Source organism: Lampetra planeri, chromosome 22 (assembly GCF_965212315.1).
Source record: "Lampetra planeri chromosome 22, kcLamPlan1.2.h2, whole genome shotgun sequence".
Taxonomy (NCBI): domain Eukaryota; kingdom Metazoa; phylum Chordata; class Hyperoartia; order Petromyzontiformes; family Petromyzontidae; genus Lampetra; species Lampetra planeri.
The window spans coordinates 9,893,763-9,921,156 of NC_136128.1; the positions used below are offsets into that span (position 1 = coordinate 9,893,763).

At 50.0% G+C, this 27,394-nt stretch overlaps 1 protein-coding gene across 1 annotated transcript in view; it reads left to right on the forward strand.

The window, feature by feature from the left end:
* The first annotated feature begins 926 nt into the window (after window positions 1-926).
* LOC144725118 (collagen alpha-1(XXI) chain-like) overlaps window positions 927-27,394 on the forward strand; it is a 43,651-nt gene continuing 17,183 nt past the window's right edge. Inside the window, exons 1-7 of the mRNA XM_078604588.1 lie at window positions 927-1,089; window positions 10,026-10,166; window positions 12,560-12,696; window positions 13,939-14,178; window positions 17,740-17,923; window positions 18,254-18,419; window positions 27,071-27,296. Of these exons, the coding sequence (XP_078460714.1) occupies window positions 1,041-1,089; window positions 10,026-10,166; window positions 12,560-12,696; window positions 13,939-14,178; window positions 17,740-17,923; window positions 18,254-18,419; window positions 27,071-27,296 (1,143 nt within the window). The 5' untranslated portion in view covers window positions 927-1,040. The remainder of the gene's footprint in view (window positions 1,090-10,025; window positions 10,167-12,559; window positions 12,697-13,938; window positions 14,179-17,739; window positions 17,924-18,253; window positions 18,420-27,070; window positions 27,297-27,394) is intronic.

Sequence of the window (27,394 nt, forward strand, 5' to 3'; positions counted from 1 at the left end):
TTACCGTATTTTATTTGTCTGCAGGAGCGTAAGCTGGCACATGGGAACAGACACGCATACGCGGACAGACCCGGTTCACTCTGCAAAATAATAATTGCCTGCATCGTGGGAAATATAAACAACAACAAAAACGACCGGGCAATATAACTTGTTTCCAATATTTGTCCCTTCAAGTAAAAAAACGAACTCTATTTTTTTATTACACGTCCTGTCAGTCACACGGCCTTTTGGAGTGGCATAATATCGGCAGCATTGGTTTCGATCTCCACTGTCTCATCAGCAGTTCGGCTCCACTCCCACCAAATGCTGGTTAACTGCCAAATGTCCGCATGCAAGGAGTCCCTCTGTATACACAGCACTCGTTCACGTAGATACAACCGCGCAAACAACATTGGTGCCCGACAAGCGGTGTAAGCATGATTGACAGTGGGCCCTGGTGCGTGGAATTTCTCCCTTCCTCTTCACACTTTGGCCACTCCAGCACCGCACGCTCCCGATGCAGTTGCACAGCCTGCACCAGCCATAGCCACTCCACACTGATGACGGCTGGAGGTCCCTTCTCAGCCCTTCTAGACGAGACCTCCCGCCACAACGACTCCTCTCCCACGTTCCAACAACAACCCAAGCGCTCCTGCTAGCACCAGAGGGCGCTTAACTCCAACAAGTTTTCCGTGCACCTCGAGGTGGCGGTGTTGAAGGAGGAGGAGACTGAATTGTTGGACGCTTGTTCATTGGATTTGTATTAGTATTATTAGCATTGCATTAATAGTGCAAGTGTGCGTGGTGTTGTACTGGGGAGGTGTAGGCGAGTGGCGAATGCCTGTTGGAAGGAGGAGGAGGTTGGGGTTGGGTCTGTGTTCTGGGGCTGCGGTGGCTGAGTTGGGGTGTTGCTGCTGCTTCGCTTGAGTGAGCTGCGAGGGAGGGGGGTGGGGGTGTGACATGGGGCAGGTGAAGTGGCAGAGAAGACCGTAGTACTGCCACTTCACGTGCAGCTGAACTTCACGTTGCAGCAGCAGCGGCGGCAGCGGAGGCAGCTGCTGATGCCCTCGACTCCACGTGGGCAGAGAAGGACCTCGCTCGCTCGCACGGGTACGGCTCGCGGCTGTTCAGCGATGCACCACGAGGACAATGCAAGAGACGAGACTTTGCCTTTGTTAGGAAATCGAAATGACCGCGTCTAATGAAATGTGTTTTTTTTAAGAGGCGGTTTTACGCTTTTAAAATGTTGAAGTTTGCAAAATCTTGTGTCTCTTAAGCGTGATAAATTTATTCCAGTTTTCTGTGCGTAAGGGATTTTTTTTTAATTTAGAGGTTTGTCTGAAACGCTTAGGAAATGCAGCAGTGTCAGATGCATTCACGTTAATTTTATTCACACACTGTAGTGTTTGAGTTACTCTTTGCGGTTGCATTACTGGTTTCGACGATTATAAGTTGAGAAAAGTTAAAATGCTTCTTAGTGGTCTGCAAGTCACAACTTGGCATACAACTTTGTGAGAAAGGAGTGAACTCGATTTTACAGAAAAGGCTTTTTTTTGCCTTTTGGCACATGTTTGGGGGTTGGTTTAAAAAAATGAAATCTAGTTAAATTAATGATTAATAGTTGTGAAGCATTGACTCTTAATCATTAATCCAATCAAAATTACAAAGCTCCACAAAAGTATGCAGAGAGTTAAGTTGATGTTGTTGCAGCTTTGTTTTTACAAAATCCGACAGTGAGATTCCTGCGATAGCATTTCCTCTGGATAATCCCTTTCCCTGAATTTTTATTCAGCGTTACTAATCCAGGTAAGACAAAAAAATCTGATTTGACAAAAAATATACACGTTCCCTAGAGGTTATATAACCAAGTATTGAACTGTAACTCCACACGGCTTAGTAACAGAACAGATTATACATATTTTAATGTGCACGTTATCCTGGTGGTATTACAAAATAAAAAGTTGTAATTTATACAAGTAATTGGTATGCATTGGTCACCCGAGATGTTGTGTAGCATGTCGAGTCTGTAGGGGCGGTCTGGATTTATGAAGCTTTCACTTTAAAAGCGTTCTTTTAAAAATACAGCCAGAGTTTCTGCCAAGACCAACTTTTTCCCCCATTTGTTAAAAAAGACATCTGGAGGGCCGGGGTGTTTTTTTGTGGTGGGGGGTCGGCGTAGGGGTAGAGAGAGGGGGGGGGGTCTTTATTGTCTCTTGTTTCTCAACATTTTTTGGTCTCGCTCTCACTTGGCTTGTGTTCGAGAGCGCGTCTGTGCTCATTTGGCGGAACACTCGACACAAACATGGGTTCGTAATTGCGGGGGGGGGGGGGTATTTCTTTGGTTTGGGGTTAAATCGCGTAAATTTAATCGTGTGCCGTTAAACCCGCCACCACCCGACGCGGCCAATTAGTAAGGTTTGTCACATCAACAAAACGCCCCGATTCGTTACTAGTTCAGCAACAGCGGTGTGTTGGAGAGTAAACCCACGACATTTACAATTCGAGTACGACGTTTCGCCAGTCATGGGTTATGCATATCTGGAACGCATTTCCGATGTGACGACGCCACCCTGCACTTTTAAAATCTCGATTGAAAACTCATTTCTTTAGAACTGCTTCTTCGCTGTTGTTGTTGTTTACATTGTTGTCCTTTACCCGCGCTCCTCCGATTCGCACGGTTGGCTACGTGCGGTGCGAAAGAAGTTCAACGAGTACAATCGGACGGTTGCACATGTTGATTGGAGGGGGTTGTCTCAGCCCCATCATTCCTCTGGGATCGATCAAATGAGCACCACCACTCAACAGCGAAGGCGGTCGCCACCCCCACCATAGGAATGTGGAATGTCCACAACTGTCCCAGAACTGTCAACGGGACATTATCCCCAATGCCTCATTTTAACAGAAAATTACTTCCACTGTTGGCTATGCATGTAATATGGGAGGAGTTTATATAGATTTTTTTTTGGGGGGGGAGGGGGAAAGCTCCAATAAATGTGCATGCAATAATAACGCACACACCGCTTTGTGAATCTACTGCACAACGGTGGTCTGTGTTCTGGGCTTGGGGTGGCTGATGTTGGAGATGTTGCTGCTGCTGCTGCTCCAAACCACGCCGGCCAGTTAGGGAGCTCGCTCACCTCCGAATCGAGGCGTGTCCAACGGTTTTGATGCGCAAGCCACGGCCAACGTCAGTGGCGAGTAAAAATGCAAACCGGTTCAGAGTGGGTTCCCTTTCAACCCCAGCACCATAACTCAAAAGCGTGGCGATGTCCGTTTCGAGCGAACTCCCGCAACAAGACGTGACCGTCTTGGAATCCTTCATCCAGCAGCGGATACGACAAACGGGGCTGTCTTCTGCACTATGACATTTCGATTATCGCATAACGCCAACAAATGGGCGATCGCATGATTGGTGGAATGAAGGTCGCTTGCAAAGTTTGATTAACTTCCCCCCCACGCCCCCCCCCTGCCAAGCGCTCTACGGCCACTGTGTCTGCCCTGTAACTCTATACAGCCTGAATGTGTACACGCCTTCGTCTTTTTTGTTCTCATTGAATTCACACAATGCGAGCATAACTCTACAGCAGCAGCAGCATTTATATCGCCCTTCCCTTTTGCGTTGCATTCCATCGGAGGAGGAGGAGGGGGAGCCATAGCGTGTCCCTTCCTTTTGCATTCATATAACACGCTCAGCTCTCTCTCTCTGTGTGTGTGTGTTTGATCATCTTGTATCTCTACCGGTCATGCTCCGCTGGAGATGAGTACAGGTTTCTTGCTTTGCAAAGTTGACTTATCCAGATTGAGTAATTGATCGCATCCTCCGATCGGGTGTTGACGCGGCTGCTACGCCCTCGTTCACAACATGGGGTTTTTTCACCTCTCTCTCGACAGAGAGGATAGGGTTTCCAGATCGCCTCTAACCTATATCTGAGTGACTCTGCGTATAGTGCATGCCGAACTGCGTTCGCGCCGTACGGAGCCAACCGTGCTAAAAATAAACGGCGCTGTGAAACGTCTTCTCATTGCATGGTTTATAAGGGCGAGTTGGATTTGCATTATTGCAGCATTTCAAGTTTAATGTATTAGGTATAGCCCTGTGAGCCATGCGGCTCTTAAGTCGGGTGCAACCGCAACAAACAAAATATGAACACAGAACATCCCAAAGCGACAACGCGCAACAGAAACATCCTGTAATAAACCAGCAAATATAAAACAAAACGTATTAAAATGATGTGTGCAAAAATCACAATGCATGGTTTGTAAGGGCGAGCAGGATTTGCATTATTGCGGTATTACAGTGCTGTGCTTACACGCGAGACTTTACGATCCACCAGCGTGTTTGGCATTTCCCAGGGAGTGCATTTGTCGACAGGGAACAGGCGATTATTTCATTGTCAATCCACTGAAGGCCCTCGCAGCGGCGTTTGGCTGCTAGCCATCAAACATCACCGAATCAGATGCGCTTCTGCGGCCGTCTGGAACGCTCTTCCTTCCGATATTAGGAAGCCACTGGAGCCATGCATTTTTAAATCATCATCTATATTGGAAACTCATTTCTTCCGAACTGTTTTTTTTTAGTTTGTTATCCTTCACCCGAACCTCCGATTAGCACGGTTGGCTACGTACGGTGCAAAAGAAGTCCGACATACATACAGGAATAGGGTCATATTACCCCACGCTTGCTGAAATGGAGAGGTGATTTCCCAGGACTCGTCCGGATATCACTCGTTGCTAATATTAGCCTGGGGCGGAAATTAAAACTCCGATGTACTTGGCTTTAATAGTACGTCTGCTAACCACTGCACCACCAGTCCCTGCCCCGTTCAGTCATAAGGCCAGCGCTTGTGGTGGTTGTTATTCAAGCCACCAATTGTTACATGGCCTTTTCAATCAATCAATCTTTTGCATGGCCTATTGCAAGGCAACTCTTCAGAGTTTCACGCGTGGTTCAGCCCGTATGACTGCTTTGCGAATCGGTGGATCGCAGATACAAAGACAAAGACCACCCGTGTAGCCTTTAACATCCTCCCACTCGGTCACCGTCCCCACTCACGCCCACTCACCCAACCACTTCACCCGAGCCATCACGCGTTCTATACTTGGGGCTGTGCAACGTCACGTGGTCCGTGGTTTGGAAGTTCATCGCTGCGGGCGCGCGCAGAGCTTCCACTGGACCAGAGGGGAGCTCCAGAGAAAGCTCCTCTGTCGGGTTATTTGGGCCTATTTTGGCCTACTCTTCCACGCTGACCGGGCCGGCTCGTTCGTGATGAATGCAGAGAGAGTGTGTTCGGATTGTGGGTTATGCCAACTGTTGCTGGCGGTGGTGTCCCAAACTCGTGCTGGTCTGGCCTTAAAACCAGAGGCCGACAACCGAGATATCAAGAAGAGCCCTTTCGAATTCGGTGAAAGAAAATTTTAAAAACCTCAAATATTTCACGAGCCGCGATGCCACGTGTGGCGGATACGAGGTCCGGTGGTCCTTATTGCGCAACGCCACGAAGTGACAGTCCTCGAAGAGTCCGCACGCGGCTCCGGAGTAGCAGCTTGCCGACATCCTCAAACATTCACGAGGCTTTTACACCATTGGTACCTCATTTGCCAGTAAATAATATGATAATTGGTCTTCTTGGTTCTTTCGGTAAAGTCACGTAGAATGGAAATAATAAAATAATAATATAAAACCAATAAGACCAGGTCTGTCAGGGAGACAGCGTCATTCAGACGCTGTCTCCCTGACAGACCTGGTCTTCACCTGAGGACGGCTGCTTGCGTTGTGGCCGAAACCTCGTGAGAATTATTTTATTATGTTTTATTTTATTATTTTATTATTTCCATTCTACGTGACTTCACCAAAAGAACCAAGAAGATGAATCCCTGCAGTCACGAAAGCTTTAAATCGAAATGATAATTGGTTTTTTACCCTTTTATCTGGCAACAAATCTGACACCTTTTGGCGTCATCTGGTCCAACCCCATGTGAGACTAGGCGCTAAGGAAAGCTGTCTCGGGTGTGGACCAATCAACTTCAAGGACCATGTGAGACTAGGCGCTAAGGAAAGCTGTCTCGGGTGTGGACCAATCAACTTCAAGGACCATGTGAGACTAGGCTCTAAGGAAAGCTGTCTCGGGTGTGGACCAATCAACTTCAAGGACCATGTGAGACTAGGCTCTAAGGAAAGCTGTCTCGGGTGTGGACCAATCAACTTCAAGGACCATGTGAGACTAGGCTCTAAGGAAAGCTGTCTCGGGTGTGGACCAATCAACTTCAAGGACCATGTGAGACTAGGCTCTAAGGAAAGCTGTCTCGGGTGTGGACCAATCAACTTCAAGGACCATGTGAGACTAGGCTCTAAGGAAAGCTGTCTCGGGTGTGGACCAATCAACTTCAAGGACCATGTGAGACTAGGCTCTAAGGAAAGCTGTCTCGGGTGTGGACCAATCAACTTCAAGGACCATGTGAGACTAGGCTTTAAGGAAAGCTGTCTCGGGTGTGGACCAATCAACTTCAAGGACCATGTGAGACTAGGCTCTAAGGAAAGCTGTCTCGGGTGTGGACCAATCAACTTCAAGGACCATGTGAGACTAGGCTCTAAGGAAAGCTGTCTCGGGTGTGGACCAATCAACTTCAAGGACCATGTGAGACTAGGCTCTAAGGAAAGCTGTCTCGGGTGTGGACCAATCAACTTCAAGGACCATGTGAGACTAGGCTCTAAGGAAAGCTGTCTCGGGTGTGGACCAATCAACTTCAAGGACCATGTGAGACTAGGCTCTAAGGAAAGCTGTCTCGGGTGTGGACCAATCAACTTCAAGGACCATGTGAGACTAGGCTCTAAGGAAAGCTGTCTCGGGTGTGGACCAATCAACTTCAAGGACCATGTGAGACTAGGCTCTAAGGAAAGCTGTCTCGGGTGTGGACCAATCAACTTCAAGGACCATGTGAGACTAGGCTCTAAGGAAAGCTGTCTCGGGTGTGGACCAATCAAATTCAAGGACAGTGCATACATTATCAGAGTTGTGTTTTTTGTTTGCATTATGACTGCAGGTATTGTGGTCTATGCAAACATGACTCCTCGTAAAAAAGGTGTCAGTTTTGTTGCCAGATAGAAGGGTTAAAAAACAATTATCATTCACGAGGCTGCTTCTCTCCGTGTGATTAGACCTCATTATCCACCCCCCCCTCCCCCCCCCCCGTTTTTTTGCTTGACACCAACAAACTCATCATCACCACGACACTCTTTGCTCTTCTATCTCTGTCTCTCTCCGTCTCTATGCTCGGGTCTGACCTACACGGCGGGGGGCAGTGTCGAGGTAGTTGCGACGCACAGGTTTGGTGCGTGGATTCTTTTTTTTGTTTATCGATATTTAATTTTTGTTGCGAACACGCACGTAATGTTGTGCTTTTGTTTTTTTTAGCGAGTCCTTTTTTGTTTTACCATGCCCGTGTCTACGCGTGCCAACGCACGGCGGATTGATTGCCTGTTTCGCAAAGTCGTCGCCGACCAATGATGAGGTGGGGCGGGGGGAGGGAGGCAGCTGACCGCTGTCTTGGCTTCTCTGGTGCTTGCCAAGACGCAAGACCGCCTCAATGCAGCCATTCCAACGGCCATGGCTGCTTCTCTTGAATTTGTGAATCTCTTTGGAGGGCGGTTTGCCCGCCTGTATGTACGTGTGCGTTGAACTTCTTTCGCACCGTGCGTAGCCATTTGTGCTAATCGGAGGTGCGCAGGGAAGGACAACAAACTAAACACAGCAAGAAGCAGTTTTAAAGAAATTCGTTTTCAACCTCGGCCTGGCCTCTGCGGTCGGCGTTGCAAGCCGCTCGTTGTGGCAGAGGTTGCCCTGATGATTTCTGCTGTGGTTTCTAATTACCGCCACGACGCTACAATGCGCCCGCTCTGCTTAGCTGCAGTGGGACGTCAAAATACCCCCTGATGTCATTCGCAGGAGTGGGCCATTGTGTGCCGGCGGTACGGGCCAAGATGTTTCCAAATTGGCAAACTTGCATAGTTGAACACGCGTCAGTGGGAGCAGTGTCTTTTTTCAGGGGTTTCGAGATTTCAGTAAAAGCTACAATCTACAATTACGGAGAGGGGGATGGGGGAGGGGAGGAAGAGGGTATGGGGGAGGGGGGGCATGGGGGAGAGACTGGGTTGGATCAGAAAATGTTTGCAGTCCAGGACATCCCGATGGGATTGTGAGCCGAGATGGTTGTGTCAGGATTATTTGGGTTTCGCGTGTCAAGCGCAGGAGGGAGTTTAAGAGGCAGCTGAAGCGTTGTGGCAAGCGGAGTCTTGGCATCTGCCTGGGGAAAGCGGCATAAATCAGAAACTACAGTTCTCCCCTGGCATCCCTTTGATGGAACTAAACAACTCTCCTGCCACATCTGCGGGTTGGTAGTGAGTCGCAGATGCCTCTTCTTTCAAAACCTATGAATAAAAAATATATATATTTGTGTCACGAATGCCACGGACTTGAGTTATACAAGGGTTAGATGAAAATGAAGATGCAAATAAAAAATGTCAGCATTAGCTTATGTTTTCGTGTTGAGTGTCAGGTTTGTGATCCATCACTTTGCGTGTGTTTTGTTTGTAAGCGTGAATCCTGTTGGTATTCTGGATTAACACCGCCTTACAACATGTCACGAATGTGCATATATGTATTTCTCCTATGCAACTGAATAACCACTTTGGCAAATTTCGTTTGGAAATCGAATTAAAATCCAGATTATTATTGTGCTGTGTCTCGCTACACCTGCACAGAGCCCCCGTTGGATGTCATTAGCCTGGTGACCACACAGGATGGTTCCAAGGCTCCCGCCCTCGCTCACGAAACAGATCTCCCATGTAGCCTCAACAAACTCTTGGGGCAAGTGGCGTTAGCGAGCTCCTATTAAGGCCGGCACGGCATGCGAGGCGGTGGGTGGTCAGCACCACGCCCGGCCGCCTTTGTCTCCCCCAAGTGGCGATGTTTACACACAGCACTAGGTACTCATTTGATGCTGAGTCTACCTAGGGGAGACCCACAACCGGTTCATATGCTCGTCACTGATGTCGGCCAGTCACCCCCCCCACCATCACCCACTGCTCTCTCCCACCCAAGCCCACCACCCTCTCTCACCAAACTCACCACCATCTCTCAATGATCTCAACTTGTCCTCGCACACCTGACTCACCCCACCCACTCTCACCCAAATCCCCACCCTCTCTCCCTCGTCACCTCTCTCAACTCTCCCACTGCGCTCCCCGCTCTCCCGTAGTGGATTCGAGGGGTTACAGTCTTTGACCGCGCCACCCAGAATGTGGTGCCTGACCTTCATCAGATCTCGGAAGCTCAGAATATTTGAGCCTGAACGGTGCTTGGATGTGCAGGTTGTTTACAGGCTGTCGGGCTGTGTCGTCGGCATCAGAGAGCAAGTGCAGAAAACGCGAATGTTGTACTCTACTACGCCCCAACGTCTATGCTCCCCCTATTTACGTCAACACGCGCTGACCCGCGTGGTGAAGGATGGTCAAGTAACACCCGTGGACCCGCTCGCCACGTGGAGGCCCTCATCCAGCAGTGGATTGACAACAGTGGCTGTACCATGGGAACCTCATTTGCGAGTAAAAATATGATAATTGGTTTTTTACCCTTCTATCTGGCAACAAAACTGACACCTTTTTACAAGGAGTCATGTTTGCATAGACCGCAATACCTGCAGTCATAATACAAACAAAAGACATGACTCTGATAATGTGCACTGTCCTTGTGTGCGCATTTTGGCGTCATCTGGTCCAACCCATGTGAGACTAGGCTCTAAGGAAAGCTGTCTCGGGTGTAGACCAATCAACTTCAAGGACAGTCTTTTGCTTGTATTATGACTGCAGGTATTGCGGTCTATGCAAACATGACTCCTTGTAAAAAGGTGTCAGTTTTGTTGCTAGATAGAAGGGTAAAAAACCAATTATCACAACAGTGGCTGTAATTGTGCACGCTTAACATTGCGGCCTACATATATATGTAGTGTGGAGGCGATTGAGTGACGTGAAATGTACTTCGATTTTCTAGACTTCGGCCTGGAGGATCATGCGGAGCTCGTGAACGTGTGTAAGGTCACGAGCAGAAACAAGACGATGATTGTATTACTGAAACTCCTCGTCCTCTTCGCCGCCCTGGGAGAGGCCCAGCAAGAGCTGGATTACAGGGCAGGTGCGTGCCATGCATGCCGTGTGCAATGCGTGTGCGTTGTGTCAGTGCTGTGTGCGTGCATTGTGTCAGTGCTGTGCGCAATGCGTGTGCGTTGTGTGCGTGCATTGTGTCAGTGCTGTGCGCAATGCGTGTGCGTTGTGTGCGTGCATTGTGTCAGTGCTGTGCGCAATGCGTGTGCGTTGTGTGCGTGCATTGTGTCAGTGCTGTGCGCAATGCGTGTGCGTTGTGTGCGTGCATTGTGTCAGTGCTGTGCGCAATGCGTGTGCGTTGTGTGCGTGCATTGTGTCAGTGCTGTGCGCAATGCGTGTGCGTTGTGTGCGTGCATTGTGTCAGTGCTGTGCGCAATGCGTGTGCGTTGTGTGCGTGCATTGTGTCAGTGCTGTGTGCAATGCGTGTGCGTTGTGTGCGTGCATTGTGTCAGTGCTGTGTGCAATGCGTGTGCGTTGTGTGCGTGCATTGTGTCAGTGCTGTGCGCAATGCGTGTGCGTTGTGTGCGTGCATTGTGTCAGTGCTGTGCGCAATGCGTGTGCGTTGTGTGCGTGCATTGTGTCAGTGCTGTGCGCAATGCGTGTGCGTTGTGTGCGTGCATTGTGTCAGTGCTGTGCGCAATGCGTGTGCGTTGTGTGCGTGCATTGTGTCAGTGCTGTGCGCAATGCGTGTGCGTTGTGTGCGTGCATTGTGTCAGTGCTGTGCGCAATGCGTGTGCGTTGTGTGCGTGCATTGTGTCAGTGCTGTGCGCAATGCGTGTGCGTTGTGTGCGTGCATTGTGTCAGTGCTGTGCGCAATGCGTGTGCGTTGTGTGCGTGCATTGTGTCAGTGCTGTGCGCAATGCGTGTGCGTTGTGTGCGTGCATTGTGTCAGTGCTGTGCGCAATGCGTGTGCGTTGTGTGCGTGCATTGTGTCAGTGCTGTGCGCAATGCGTGTGCGTTGTGTGCGTGCATTGTGTCAGTGCTGTGCGCAATGCGTGTGCGTTGTGTGCGCTGTGTGCAACGTGCGTGCATTGTGTGCGCTGTGTGTGCGCTGTGCGCAATGCGTGTGCGTTGTGTGCGCTGTGTGCAACGTGCGTGCATTGTGTGCGCTGTGTGTGCATTGTGTGCGGTGTGCGCTGCATGCGTTGTGTGTGCGCTCTGCGTGCCGTGTACAATCTGTGTGTACGATGCATTGTCGCGTGTGTGCTGCGCGCATTGATCATCATCGCCCAACGTTTATTTGCGCTGTCGGGCGCTCGGTCTCGCACAGGAAAGCGTCGCCCAACGCGCCTTAAACCATTCCCGCTTCGTGTTGTGCGCATGCGCGCTGAACTTCTTTCGCACCGTACGTCGCCAAGCGTGATAATTTTTTTTTTTTTGGGGGGGGGGGTGCTCGAAAAAAATAACGGAGGTCTCCCGACACCACCCTCCCCATCACCACTATCCCCTTCCTGCCCGCATCGCACCTCTTCCTTGGGAGAGTAAAGCAGGTCTGCGTGCGTTCAATTTTTCCCAAGACACCTCAACGAAAGAACAGCGGCCCTCGTCCCCCACTGCGGCAATAGCGCTGGCACACAGCAGAAGGCTGGCGTGCCAGAGATTTAAAAAAAACGGTGGGTAGAGGAAGGGAACTAGAGCGACACTTTAGCGAGACGGGCTGACATGTGTGACCTGTTACTATCTCAAAAAAAGTACGAGCATTTTTTTAGGTATTTTTTTTTTTTACCAGGTAAGGCCCTACTGAGATGTTACAGCTCTTATCCACAAATGAACGAAGTGGCTTATCATCACGTGGGAAATGTAGAGCAGCCAAACGCTCGAAGCGTGTGATGTTGATTCTGAATGTGTGAGTAGCGCAGACTCGAGCACGCTCGCCTTGTCAGCTTTGGTCACTTTTGGGCTCCCTCGGGGGTCTTCAGTGAATATCTGTGGCAGGAAACAGATTTTGGTAACTTTTCCTCCAGAATTCCATCGCAGTATTTCCGTTTCAATTTCTTCGATAAAGTTATTCTTTCTTTTCACTTCATTGTTTTACTCGTATTTATTTTATTTTGCCTTCCGCCGTTCTGGTGACCCCTTCGGGAGGGTGTGGAGGGGGGGGGTTACTCTTTGCGAGTGAGATTCCGTACCCTGGCCGTCATTGCTGAGGAGCAAGATTTTGCTAACTTTCCCCCCACAATTCCATAGGAGTCATCATGACGATTATTATATTTTTCCCATAACGCAATAGTTTTTTTTTTCCTCCGATTTCTTTTCGTTTTAATTTAATTTTGCCGGGACCCGGCAGCTCCGGTGACCTTGCGAGCGGCACTCTAGCACGCAACTCCCCCGCCACCACCGCCGCCGCCGCCGCCGCTGCTTAGCCTCTAGCGAAGTCCTCGGTTCGAGCCATGAAGGTCCGACGCGCCGTGCCCCGCCCTGCAGGCTGCCGCACGGCAGCCAACGAGATGGTGTTCGTCCTCGACGGGTCTTGGAGCGTGGAGCCGCAGAACTTCGAGACGGTGAAGAGGTGGCTCGTGAACATCTCCAGTAGCTTCGACATCGGCCTGCAGTACACACAGGTGCGAGCGGCCGGTCTCATTCTCATCGCATCGGGTTGCCCGCCCCCCACCCCGCGGAGGCTAGGAGATGTTATCTCCCTCGGCTGGTATGAAGGAGGTCGTGGGTCCGAGTCTCCTGACTCTGACGCCTGCTGCTGTACATTGGGGAGTTTGTGGTGTCTCTCTCTCTCTCTCTCACCGTGGTCGCGCGGATTTTTCTCAGAGTCCCCCTCCGGGTTTTCCTCTCCACATATTAGAATCGACGTCACGCGTTTAGAGTATTTGGCCGCTATAAATGTCCACGTGATGATAAGCCACTTCGTTGAGCTATCATTTGTGGCCAGGTCACTCCTGAAAAAGAGCTATGCAGCTCAGTGGGGCCTTGCCTGGTAAAATAACACAAGTAGTTTAGTTTATAGTTTTATTTAATATTTATATTTTTAAAGAGCACCTCCACTCAAGCTGCTTCACATAGCTTCAAAGAAAACGGTGACAGAACACAATTTGTGTACGTATGTATGAAACAGTCATGAGACCCGGCGAGGCATTCGTGGGTAAATACGAGGTATAATTCAGAACACATTTATTGTTGTTATTTAATATATGTCGTTGGGGGTGCAGCGGTGGTGCAGTGGTTAGCGCATTGCAATATGAATCTGGCGACAGTGGCTTTCGGCCGCGACAACTCACTTAAAACATCAATCAAACGTTTACATAAACCCGTGTTGCTTATTGGAGACTCAACCCCATCGATAACTGGCTGACTCGAACGAAGGTGGGTTTGCCCAAACCTTTGGATAAAACGAAAATCAGCAGCAAAAAAGGTCTTCGACCTGTCGAACCTTTTCATCCTTCACCGCCCGAGTCAGGCAACGGCGTCTCCCGCTCCACTCCCGACGACCTCGTCTTGCGCAACATCTTCTCGCGACGTTTACTGCACTAAGGTCTAAGGTGCGGGCCAAAAGCGCAGCCCTGTCAGCTGCCCGCCAGCACACCGCCGGCTGGCAGACGGAAGTCGGCTCTAGCACAGGGCGCTCAAGACGGCATTCGTCACTACCCCTTCCCACGCCGTCACGTTCCTGTCGCTCACTGTAACGCTTCCGATGTATAAACGCACGCCAGAAAGCGCCTGTGCAATCCTCGCGCGGGGCACGTGCGTCTTTCTCCTCCTCATCCTCTACGCTGTTTGTCCCGCCGTTCGGCCGAGCGTCGCTGCCACACGTACCCTCTGTCGTTGTCGTGGCCGCACAACGGCGCGAGCAGGTCGGCGTGATCCAGTACAGCGACTGGCCGCAGTTGGAGATCCCGCTGGGGGCGCAGACCTCCAACGAGCAACTCATGGCCGCGCTGGGTGGGATCTCCTACCTGGGAGGCAACACCAAGACGGGCCGCGCCATCCAGTTCGTGACGCGCAGCGTGTTCCCCGCGTCCCCCCGCGCCGACAGCAAGATGGTGCGCACCGTGGTGGTGGTGACCGACGGCAAGTCTCAGGACAACGTCACGGTGAGGAACCCGACGGGACGGCATGGATTTTGCCGGAGTGTCGTCTCAGAACTGGCACTGTTGTTAACTGTTTTTTTTTGATAATTTTTTTTACCCTTTTATCTGGCAACAAAACTGACACATTTTTTTTTTACAAAGAGTCATGTTTGCATTGACCACAATACCTGCGGTTGGAATGCAAAAAAACACAACTCTGATAATGTATGCACTGTCCTTGAAATTGATTGGTCCACACCCGAGACAGCTTTTCTTAGAGCCAAGTCTCACATGGTGTTGGACCAGATGACGCCAAAAGGTATTCATTATCAGAGTTGTGTTTTTTTTTGCATTCCGACGGCAGGTATTGTGGTCAATTCAAACATGACTCCTTGTAAAAAAAAACGGTGTCAGTTTTGTTGCCAGATAAAAGGGTACATTTTTGTTAAATCATATTTTGCTACTGGCAAAGGAGGTTCCAATGGTGGGGTTTTTTGTGTTTTATTGCAACCAGGTAATAAGGCCCCACTGAGCTATGGGCTTCTTGTTCAGAAGCGACCTTGCCACAAATGATTGCTCGACGAAGTGGCTTATCATCACTGGGAAATGTAAAGCAGGCAAATACGTGGAGGGAAAAACCGGAGGACCCAGAGAAAAAATCCACTCGACCATGGGGAGAGAGACACGCACATTACAAATATACAGCAGGCGTCAGGGTCGGGACGAAACCTACGACCTCCTGTATACCAGGCGATGTCATTAACATCTTACCACCCAACGTAACCGAGACCAAATCACCCCCAATGCTTTGACCCCTTCACTGGCTCCCAGTCCATTCCAGAGTCCACCTCGAGATTGGCCTCGGTGTATTAAAGATCGCCCACGGCCTTGCCCGGCTTACCTGTCCCCTTGCATCTCCCTCTCTACTCCCTGCCATGTGCTCCCCACAATTCTACCACCTTGCCCAATCTTCATAAATCGGACTAATATAAATAATTAAAGAATGCATTATTTTTATTTTTTATATTTTTTAAATGACGTAAATCGTGATTTATATTAAGTGCCTTGCTTACCATTTTCTATATTTTGCACTCCTATGGGTTTTTTTTTATATCGCTTTGGCTGTTCTAACTGGACCGACGTGAGTTCGAAGTTTCCTTAAGGGGGGAAGGGGGGTAGTTCTAATCATGCAACACCAAAGGCTGCATCAGCCCAAAGCGAGGCAACGCGTTGAACATCTTCTATGGTTCTTTCGGTAAAGTCACGTAGAAAGAAAAACTGGGAACAGTAAAATAATAAAAAGAAAGCGAATACAAAATAATAATAAAAAATCACGACGTTTCGATCGCAACACAAGCGGTCGTCATCAGGAACAGGGAGGTGGGCCTCTGAGAGCAAGCTGTTTATAAAGGTTTAGAGAGGGGCGGGTCAGCTAATGTTCATGTAGCAGAGGGCCCTGACACTGGCAGTTGGTCTGCGTTGAACATCCTCGCAATGACGCGCATGGGGTGCACAATTATCCGTGCGCGTCCGTGAATGCGCAAGACGCTCAAACCTCATGCTGAAAGGCTCTTGTCATCAACAACGACGCTACCGTGAGTTATTTACACAAGTAAAGCCTCGCCGATGGACTTTTGGTGAACCAGACTATGGTAAGCCAGCGAGAGGCATAACTGCAATGTACTCGGATTGACGAAATAATAATAATAACGATAAAAACTGGCAGGCGATATTTGTATTATTTGCACGCGTTTTTATGAGTTCCCAAGGAGCTATTGAGGTGGTCTGGGGTAGAAGAGTCTGCTTGCCCCGTGTCCAAGTGGATCGCGTCCAAGCCAGCTTTCATCTGATTCCTTTAATGTCCTATTGGGGGCACCCTATCAAAAACATGCGTTTTGTTGTGGCCATTGCTTGCTGGCCAATGGATTATTTTAATGCCAAAGTAACTGCACCGAAGAGCAAATAGTTACCAAAATAAGCAGTCGAAGCAGTATGCGACGTAAGTGCCACCAGTCCTGCTAAGAGCTTTCATAACCAAAGGGAAATTTAAAATAAGCAACCTCAAAGCTTTTTTAGCCTTTCTTCGAACGTCAGTCTTGATGTTTGCGCAGACAACCACGGTACCTTACTTTGATCATATTTTAGAGTTAAGAACAGATTGGTTTTTTTTTTACGGACATCATTTTTTTTTCATTGTTGCTGGAAGTACTTTGAAGCGCGCTTGCCCGTGTAAACAGGCACACGAAGCATGGTAAATTGTTTAATAAACAATTATTATATTTATGGGTTTCTTAGAATCTTTCGCCCGAGTAACATGTGCGCGAGTTTAGTTTCGTCTTTTTTTTTTTGCCGGCATCTGCGGGATGCCAGTTTTCGACCTGAGCCATTTGCTAAAGGCGTAGCTCATTTCTAACAACGTGAAAGTCAGGAGAGAGCATTCGCCCCTTTCGTCTGCACGTGCATCGTCGTCAGTGCCGGATTATCCGAGTCACAAAAGTAGCATATGCTACGGGCCCCGCGCTAGCTCGGCCATCAGAGTCGCTGGTAGCACACTAACCACTCCACCACCGCTCCATATGCATGTGCATAGATAATGTAGAACTCCGGTCATCCTCGCAGCAGCAGTGTTGGCGGCTTTTGTCCAGCCATCAAACAAGGACGGTCACTGCATCGTGCGCTTTCCAATGCGCTTCTGCGGCCGTCTGGAACGTTCTTCCTTCCAATATTAGGACGTCACTGGAGCTATGCACTTTTAAATCATCATCTAGATTGAAAAACTCATTTCTTTAGAACTGCTCATTGTGTTTAGTTCGTTGTCCTTCACCCACACACTCCGATTAGTCATGGTTGGCGGTGTACGGTGCAAAAGAAGTTCAACATACATGCATATATAAACAATGATCACGGAATTTGTTTATCCAGTCACAGTAAAGCCTCGCTGAGTACTGATTTGTTAGTTTTAGTTTGGGACAAAAAATATAAATATACAAAGAGAACATGACTCAAACGGTCAACACAGATGGATTGAAAATCCTACCCACGTGATTAAATGTACGGCCAATGTGAGAGCCCAGTGAGACTGACCTCTCGCTCGTTGATCCTAGCACCAGCGGCCCTAGCGTGGAAAGAATGTTTGACTCGCGGTCAGAAAATCTGAATGTTCAAATCTGAGTTGCGAAAATAGAAAACTCTTGAACTAAAACTATTCAACTATTTTTAATTTTTGCCAGGTAAGGCTCAACCGAGTTATTCACATCTGGGTGAATGGGCCCCTGGGTTGATGTGCCCCTGGGTTGATGTGCCCCTGGGTGAATTGGCCCCTGGGTGGGTGGGGTGGGTGGGTGGTTGGGCCCCTGAGTGAATTGGCCCCTGGGTGGTTGTGCCCCTGGGTGAATTGGCCCCTGGGTGGATGGGCCGCTGGTTGAGTGGGCCTCTGAGCGGATGGACCGCTGAGTGAGCAGGCCCCTGAGCAAGTGGGTCCCTGGTGCAGGTGGGCACCCCTTGGGGCCCACGTGTCTTGCTCAACGCCCACTGCATGACCTCCTCCCCCCCATCCCACCCCCACATCTCCCGTCGCGAGCGCAGATCGCGTCGCTGGAGGCGAAGGAGAACCGCATCATCATGTTCGCCATCGGCGTGGGCCAGGCCATCGAGGAGGCCGAGCTGAAGGAGATCGCGAACCGCCCCTCGTCCTCGTACGTCTTCTACGTGGAGGACTACAACGCGATCTCGCGCATCAAGGAGACCATCAAGCAGAAGCTGTGCGAAGGTGACGTGGCGCGCAAGGGGATTGGGGGGCGTCACCGCACGTCACTTCTCGGCCGTTTTCCACTCGTGCGGTTGATGTAGATGCGGAGAGCAAAACGAACCACAGTTTCTCACATTCGGGTGGTCAAGCCAGACAACCGCGTCCGGAGCAGCGGGGTCTCGTATTGCCGTGATGTCTGCTTTGTATTTGTGGCTTGGGCATTGCAGGTATGCGTGTGAATGGGTGCGATTTAGTGCATGCGAGTGCGCGCGACTGAATGCGTGAGTGAGTGAATGAGCGTGCCCAAGTGAACGAGTGCGAGTTCGAACGCGCGTGAACGTCGCTTTTCAGAAACCGTGTGCCCCGGGCGCATCCCGTCCCGCGGCCAAGACGAGAAGGGCTTCGACCTGCTGGAGGGGATGCGGATCTACCAGAAGGCAGAGCGCAAGCTCGGCTCCATCCACTCCGAGGTCAGCTTCTCCATCACCTCGAGGATGGACTTCACCGAGAAGACACGGTGAGAGTGCCACGAGTCGGCGGACCGGAGGGTGAGTGGGCGGGCGAGCTGGAGGGCCAGCTAGCCAGACTATTAAGTGTGGCAATTAAGCTAAAGCTTTTTTTTATTTTGATATTTTACCGGGTAGGTCCCCCTGAGCTGTCTGGATTTTTTTCAGAAACGACCTAGCCATAAACGATCATTCAACAAAGTGGCTTATCACGTGGAAATGTATAGCGGCAGGCAAATACTCAAAACGCGTGATGTTGATTCTAAACGCAGAGGGAAAAACCAGAGGACCCGAAGAAAAATCCGCGCGACCACCACGAGGAGAGAGAGAGACACCGCAAACTGCAAATATACAGCAGGTGTCAGAGTCTGGATCGCACCCACGACCTCCTGCATACCAGGCGAGGTAGTGGCCATCTCGCCACCACGACGATTAGGCGATAGATGCCATCGCATCCGACAATCTGGTTCATCAACGATCCAGCACCGAGCGTTTATGAGACCCGCCAACCCTCGCCTTCACGGTGCCGGCACGCGTTAGCCAATCGTAAAGCGCCCGTGCGCAGGCTCGAACCTGCTTAGCCTGCAAGATCTGATGAGATTGTGACGCATTCCGATCGAGTTTGTCATAGAGTATGCAAACGCGCAACGTAAACCAATGGTAGAACCTCTGAAAAATAAGAATAGGCTTTACCCTTTCTGGCAATAAAACAGGAGTTGTGTTAAGATGTTCAAACACCAAATAGAAACGTATTGCAAGGGATCAAGTCTGCATTAACCACGTGTACTCGTGGTGAACATGCAAACAAAAACATTCTTTGATAGAAAGGGTAGAACCCATTCTTATTTTTCATTCTGTAATGCTGGCAAAAAGGTCCCATGATGTACTGTAGCTGTTATCACCGAGATATAAATGCTCTGATACGGGAATTGTCTCTGTACTGATCGCCTTTTGGAGTTCTCTGGTCTGACACTGGTGAGACCAGGCGATAAATACGTAAATGAGGCTGTCTCTGGCGTAGGACAATCAGTTTCAAAGACAATGCATTAGAATCAGGCCACGTTTTGTTTGGTGGTTTATGCAGACTTTATTCCTTGAAAAATGTGCTTGAACATCTTAACACCTCCTGTTTTATTACCAGAAAGGGTAAACAAATATTATAATTTTTCATAACTTTGCAACAACAAAAAACGATCCCACGGTAGAACCTCAATCTCCTTTCGGCAAAGTCAAAGCGACGGGAGGAGGAGGAGGTAGCGTTCAGATCGGCGGCGAGGGGAGACATCTCCAGCCTGAGCGGTGGGCACAGGTGCCATTGATGTCAGCCGCGCGGGAGAGACAACGCCGACCAGACGCGCTGTGTCCACAGAAAGCTTTCAGGGAAATCGTCGTCCGACGGAGGGGGGGCCCGCGCACCGCTCCACAATCCGCGGCGTGCGTTGCATGAGCGAGCGAGACCCCCGCCACGGGAGAGCTGCTTGTTCTTCCCAAGGTCGGCGGGCCAGATGTTGCGTGAACTATTCCCGTTAGCCGGTTCCCCATCTGCGCCGGCTCGACCCTGGGAGCGGCTTGGGTGCGTGCGTGCGCGTGTGCGTGTGTGCGTGTTTACGATGCCGTGGCGGGAGATGATGGGCGAGCCGGCATGTGTCCTCAGTTCGTCTCCCCCCCCTCCCGCACACGGAACGCCGCTTAATGTAGCGGAGAGCGGAGTTCGAGGTCTGCTCGTAAGTCCTGCAATTTTTTTGCGCTTCTTGTCCGCCGAGACGTCTGCAGAGTGTGGGGGTCCGGGGCGGGGGGGGGGGGCGTGGGGGGGTCGTTGTGGGGGGTAGGAAGGGCACCCCACTTGTATGGAAGGGGATGGAGGGGGGGGATGTTCGCGAATGAGCAAATGTGCGGACAAGAAGAGTTGCCATTCTGTTATCCGTGAAACTAACTAAATCCGGACATGTATCCGCGGACAGTATGCAGCTGCATCCGTGGCATATGCACTGACAGAAGGGATGAGGAGCACGTGGGTCAGAGGACCACACCACCGATTAGCATGGTTGGCTACGTGCGGTGTGAAAGAAGTTCTACGTACATACATAGGTAAATGAATAGACCCACGAATAACAGGAGTTATTGCGGGTTGATTGGGAACGACATACAATTGGAGCCTCGGATAATGGGGTAGTTGGATTACAGGAGTTTCAATTTGCCCATGCCCACAATAATTGAAGTCACCGAGAAAGGGATTTACACAACGAGAGGAAGCTACTTCATCCATATCCGTCCAATCGTGCTGCCTGTGTACGCGTGCATGAGCATGTGCGGTGGGAGTCGTGGTGTACTGCTTATTGCGCTGCATTGCGAAGGTATGGTGACCTGAGTTTGAATCCTGGCTGTTGATCGCGGGTGCATGATGTATATTTTTTTTGGAGTCATTTTTTTTTTCCTGCGGGCCATTTAAAAAGTATAACAATTATATACCACCGAAAAAAACCACGTTGAAGAATAGTGTCATTAGTGGCACGTATCTCCACATCGCGATGCCGATTCGGAGCATTAACATCTCAATTTTAAACTTTAAACACGTACATCTTGTTTATCCACATCATTAACATTCCAGCGGGCGATTTTTTTATCTGTAAACCATTGCAAAAATTGACCGCAATTAATTTTATCTCCTTCTGAAACCAAATAGAACCGCATGGCTAAATGATGGCAGCCGCTCTGGTGAGGTTTCCTGTTTAAGTTAAGAACAATTGTCACATCAACCAGGGTTGACCTCTTTGCGTCCTTTGGAAATTCGAATGGAAACAAATCTGCAAAAGCCGCGTCTCATATCTCGCTTGCCTGCCTGCCTGCCAGCCACTGACCAGGATGTGCTACTCATCATCATTAACGTCGTCGTCGTCACCGTCATCGGTCATGATCTATCCACTGTTGGGTGAAGGTCACCCCCTGCAGGCCATCGCTCACGGTTTCTCGCGACTATGCGACAGGAGCGTTGACGGGCACGAGCTGCTCCCGTCGCTGTGGCTACCGCTGTGGCCGTTCCCTTGGGCGTCGGTTCCGTCCTTTGGGCCTCCGCTTCGCCCGTTAGACTCGACCGCCGGCTGCGCCGAACCTGCGGGAGACGGTAGTGGTGGTAAAATGTTTTAAATAAAATCGTTTCGTGAATTGAATCTTGACCCACCCCCCCCCCCCCTCCTTGAGTCACGACAATTCCCGCGACCATTTTGGGGGCTGAATCGTCGCGTGCCTCGCCAACGCACGTGCATTACTTTCACTCAAATTTACGGTTGCAAAATTTGCGACAAAAACGTCGTAGGCTGATTGACTGAATATCATCGGCAGCAGCCGGGACCGACTCTCCATTGTAAACCTTGGTTGACGCCATGCGTTTGCCTGCGCGTGTTTTTCCGTCTTGTGCGTCTTGTGTTCCTGGTGGGTGTGAGGCCAACCAGCACGCATCATTGTCCTTCAGCCTCCAAGGCGGTTGTTCCGGTTCCAGTGGGACCACATCGATCGTCGGGTTCTTTTTCCTATGACCAATTCACCCTGAATGCACTCTGATCTCATTCCTTGATATTGGACGCTAAGCAGCACTGAGCCCTGGTGGGTAATTGGGTCACAGAGTGTCTGGAAAAAAGCGTGGTGGTGTTGTTGTAGACTTGGGCTACAAAGTGGTGTCAAAACATGGCAGTATGGCAAAAGATTCTTGGATCCATCCGTGTGGAGACTCGCGCATTACCCTCTCGCGCGCGTGGTGGGCTTTCTCCGACTAATCTGGTTTTCTCCGACAAAGAGGCGAACAACTCACTAGTGTTCTTGGTTCTTTCGGTAAAGTCACATAGAAGGGAAATAATAAAATAATATAAATATAAAACAATTAAAAGTCTCACGACGTTTCGACTGCAACACAAGGTGGCTGACACGTGACTTTACCGAAAGAACCAAGAATATGAATCCCTGCAATCACGAAAGCTTTAAATCAAAACTCACTAGTGGCTTTGGCCAAACATCCCGATGCAGCAAAACTCTTCTGAAAAGGGAGTTTCGAGAGCCATCAATATTTTCATTGACGAATAATGGGAAATATTATTATTATTCTATTTTACAATATGCAAACTTATACAGTATGTAAACATTGTCCGCTCTTCCCATCAGTACTTCACATGTGCATGTCCTTTTCTGGGTCAACCAGCAAAGCGAATGAATGCATCGCATTTATCTGCAATCTCTGGCGTGCAGTTGGAAAATATTTTCCTCTTCTTTTGTAAGTGCACGCTTACTTGTTAATTTATTTGGCTCTTCTGAGATTTCATTTTCCGCCTCCAACGTCCCCTAATCTGCCCCCATTTGGCACGCTTATCAGAGGCTGCCCTCCGGCTATCTCGTCTGTTTAAGAACGGCGGAGACCTCCCGCATCTCTGCCCCAGGATAAACAACCACTGCCTTAATTCTAGATTTGAAGCTTTCGTGACTGCAAGGATTCATACTCTTGGTTTTTTTCGGTAAAGTCACGTAGGTAAAAAAAAGAAATTTAAATTAATAAAAATAATAAAAATCACGACGTTTCGGAGGCAACACAAGTCTCCGTCATCAGGTGGGACCGTCACAGCCAGATTTGCTGTATCAAGTGAGGAAGGGATTCCAAGATGCAAGTTCTTAAATACAAGTTAAGGGAGAGCTTATCAGAATGAATGATAAGCTCCCCCCCCCCTCCCACTTAACTTGTATTTCTAGAACTTGCATCTTGGAATCCCTGCCTCACTTGATACAGCAAATCTGGCTGTGACGGTCACACCTGATGACGGAGACTTGTATTGCCTCCGAAACGTCGTGATTTTTTATAATTATTTATTTTTATTTATTAAATGTTTTACCTACGTGACTTTACCGAAAAAACTAAGAGTATGAACCACTGCCTAAATCACGTCGGCTTTCGCGACCAATATCATCCATAGGGTTAGATATTTACGCGTAAATATTTATGCGTAAATATGTATGTGATCTAACCCAAAAAAAAAAACTGCATTATGAACCACTGCCTTAATCGGTGACGCACCTGCAGGTGCCTCCCCAGTGGCTCAGCGGTGAGAAGCGCCAAGCAGGACACCGGTTCGACATCCGCGTGTCGGCCACCTCTCGGTTTAAAACTGGCTCCTCAAATGCGGTTGAGTCGATGGTGTCGGCCCGGTCACCAACGGCCGGGCAAAGTCAGCCATCGTCACAGTGAAAAGAGGACTGCAAGACGCTTCAGCTCCTGATGAAAGACAGATACAATTATTATTATTTATTACTTTACCAGGTAAGGGTCACCGAGCTACGTGGGTCTTGTTATAGAAGCGAGCTTGGCGAGCACGAATGGTAGCGCCCAACGAAGCGGCTTATCACGTGACAATGCACAGCAGCCAAATACTCTAAACGCACGTTGATTCTAAATGTGGAGGGGGGGGGGGGGGGAACTGCAGGACCCGGGAGAAAAATTCACCCGACCACAGGAAGAGAGAGAAACAAACACTTGCAAATTCGAAATATGCAGCAGGCGTCAGGGTTCCGGGGATCGAACCCATGACCTTCTGCATACCAGCAGCCTGTGTTTAGCCCCCTTTCCAAAATGTGTATAACAACTTTGACCATGAGAATAGGTTTTCCCCTTTTTTCTGGCAACAAAACAGGTGTTAAGATGTTAAAACACCAAACTGAAACCTTTGACCATCTTTTCTCACCTCAGATCACGCGTTCCCCATTGCAGAGAGCATGGTTGGCTACGTACGGTGCGAAAGAAGTTCAACGTACACACATACATACACCCATACGCACTTTCATCATGTTTCCTCCGCCGCGTCCCGAAGCATTCTCGCTCAGCGAACCATCGCCAGCCCTGAGCAGAATACCGATCTCACCATCCCGCGGCAAACCTCGCAACGCCGACCTTCCGTACGCGGGGCGAGCTGAAAGCGCTGCTGACCTTTCATGGTTGCACACCCGGGGCGTGAGTACGACGCACTGGAGGCCAAAGCCATGTCAAGCTTAGGGTTCGTACAACGAGGGGCACCCGTATATTTTTGTCATATCCGAATGCGAATGACCGTTTTCGAGAGTCGTTTTTTTCCCCCCACCCGTCCCCTTTATTTTTCAACCGATCACGTCAAACTTGAAACGTCGTATTATTTATATTTGGTGTTCTGGTTTAGAGGCTCAGCTCGTCGCGCGAGGCCCTAAGCTGTAGCTCGTAAGTTAAACTTTTACCAAGCGGGGGGAAGTATGACCATACTCCTGTATCTATGTTGAACTTCTTTCGCACTGTACATAGCCGACCGCGCGAATCGGAAGTGTGGGGCGAAGTGAACACACAAAGCAGTCCTCAAAGAAAAATGTCAATCTAGATTCAAAAGTGCGTAGCTTACTTAGCTTTTGCCTAAACGCAGCACTGTGCAGACCAGAGGTCACTTGATGTACACTCGGAGGTAGCTCTGTGATATCCACTTCCACGAGCCGTTCACCGTGAAGGGCTTCGCTGCCCCGCGACAGTTCTGAGTGGATGCCGCGTCGCGTAACGACGCGAATCGGGAATAAAACCGTGGAGGATAATAATGATAACACTAATAATGATGCCATTGAAGCGAGCCGCAGTTGAAGCTGATTAGTCGATCGGAACGGCGCGCAAGGGCGGCTTAACGCTCGCCGCCAGAGCTGAGGTTCAAGCGCGTGAAATCGAAAACCGCGGGGCGGGTCACGGTGTGGGGTCGATTCTCACGCGTCTAAGTTTTTTTTGTGCTCGGCTAGCTCCTTTGTGGTTTGACGCCGTCATCTCACGCTCGCCCCCCCCCGCCCGCGCCTCACCCCCTCCGCGCAGCTGCTCGTTCGGATTCGCCGGTCGTAGCCCATCGCACCGCGCCGCGGGCGCAATCCCGGTTGAGCGACGACTTCAGAGGGTGCAGGGGCAACACCGGGTGCTTAAAACGGAGCCACAGACGGGCCACAAGACGCCGCTGGTCTCGTCAAGGAGCGTAAACCATCGGTCATCTTCGCAGCAGCGGTGGCGGCTTCTGGCTGGGTCATCGAACAAAGATGGACGCGGCATTGAGGCGCTTTGAGATGCGCTTCTACGGCCTTCTGGAACGTTCTGCCTTCCGATGTTAGGAAGCCACTGGGGCGATGCACTTTTAAATCATCTAGATTGTAAACAATTTTTCTTTGAACTGCTTTTTGTGTTCAGTTTGATGTCTTTCTCCCAAACCTCCGATTAGCACAGTTGGCTGTGTACTGTGCAAAATAAATTCAACGTAATACATACATAGAATCGCCGGCTTTTCCCCGTCTGATGGCTTTATATTTCATTTGCCGCGTCCCCTCTAGCAAATTGGCTGATTCGATTGGTCACTACTGGGTCTTGTGGATGCCATGAAGAAGTGCAAGGTTACAGAGAGTGCGGGCGGGTAAAGATCCAACCTTTGCCCAGTGATTTGAATAATGATCATGCTTGATGGTTGTGATAATTAATCATGATCACGATTGAAGGCCGTGGCCCAACTCATGAATTGCTTTAATTTCGTTATATTTTTTTTTGCTCCTTTTAAATAACTTTTGGTTGACTTTTTATCTCGACTTGTGTGGTTCTGTTTGCCCCTTTATATAACGAACGAAACAGTAACCATATAATTGGCGTATTGTTTGAACATGTCGTGAATTGAAGCGACCGAGAACAAATTTGAACGATCAATCGATGCATCGGTACGTCATTACGTGCCCGCGCTCCAAAATGTGTTTTGTTCAAATTCGAAAAACGACGCCGAACATTTCTCAATTGGAATTCACGCGCAGGAATCATCGTCACCCCCCCCCGCCACCCCCCAAATCCCAGCCAGCTGCTGAGCCACCTTGTGCCACGCAGAGACAGCTGCCCACAGGGGTTACCCTCCGAACTGTTTTGCGATCGGACGTGATGCGAGTCACTTGACGCGGGGCGTGGGAAAGGGCCCTTGCCCGCGGTGACCTGCATTTTCGCACCTCCGGTTAGCGAGGTTGGCCACGTACGGTGTGAAAGAAGTTGAACACGCGCACGTGCATGAGCATGGTCATAACTTCCCCACGCTCGGTGAGAGCGCGGGGCGGTTTCCGAGGACTCTCGTTCGGATATCGCTCGTCGCTGATGTTATCCTGGGGCGGAGATCGAACTCCGGTGTTTTTGGCTCATAGTATGTATCAGGATCAGAAGAATCTTTATTTATGCTTGGAGGAATCCGATGAGCTATACAGCTCTTTTTCACAGATGTCCAGTAGGGGCGAGTCAGAACTTTACAACAACAAACAACACAAAAACACAATAGCAGTGCAAAGTACAAGAAAAGTAAACAAATCACCTAAACACATACAAATAACATCTAACCATCCCCATCCGACGAGGCAAAGCCCACTGCGCTAACCACTGCACCGCCACTTCCTTCCCTGTTCCGTTATACACTCAGCGCGAGTGGTGAGCGCCATTCAAGGTGAAGACTGCAGCCACCCACAGTCGAGAGGCTTCCTTTCCCCACCCCGTTGCACGGCCTACGCAGGGCGACTCTCCCCCCACCACCCTTCTCCCTCCCTGCGAGTTCTCCTACGCGACTCAGCCGATCCGCCGCCTCGCGACTGACGCGCCGACTTGCCGATCGCTGCCCACCCGCAGGGAGATCCTGCCCGAGGGGCTGCCCCCGTCCTACGTCTTCGTGGCGACGGTGCGCCTGGAGGGGGCGGCGCGCCGCGAGGCGTGGGACCTGTGGCGCGTGCGCGCCCTCGACGGCTCCATCCAGGTGGCGGTGACCCTCGACGGCTCCGACCGCTCCGTCACCTTCTCGTCGCCCAGCCTGCAAAACGGCGTGCAGACGGCGCGCTTCTCGGGCCCGTCGCTCTGGGTGAGATGAGCCACTGCCCGCGAATTCGTCGCAGCGAGCGTGGTGTAGAACGCCTATCTCCTGGTAGTCCCGCCAACCCCTTTGCTTTGATGCTGGTA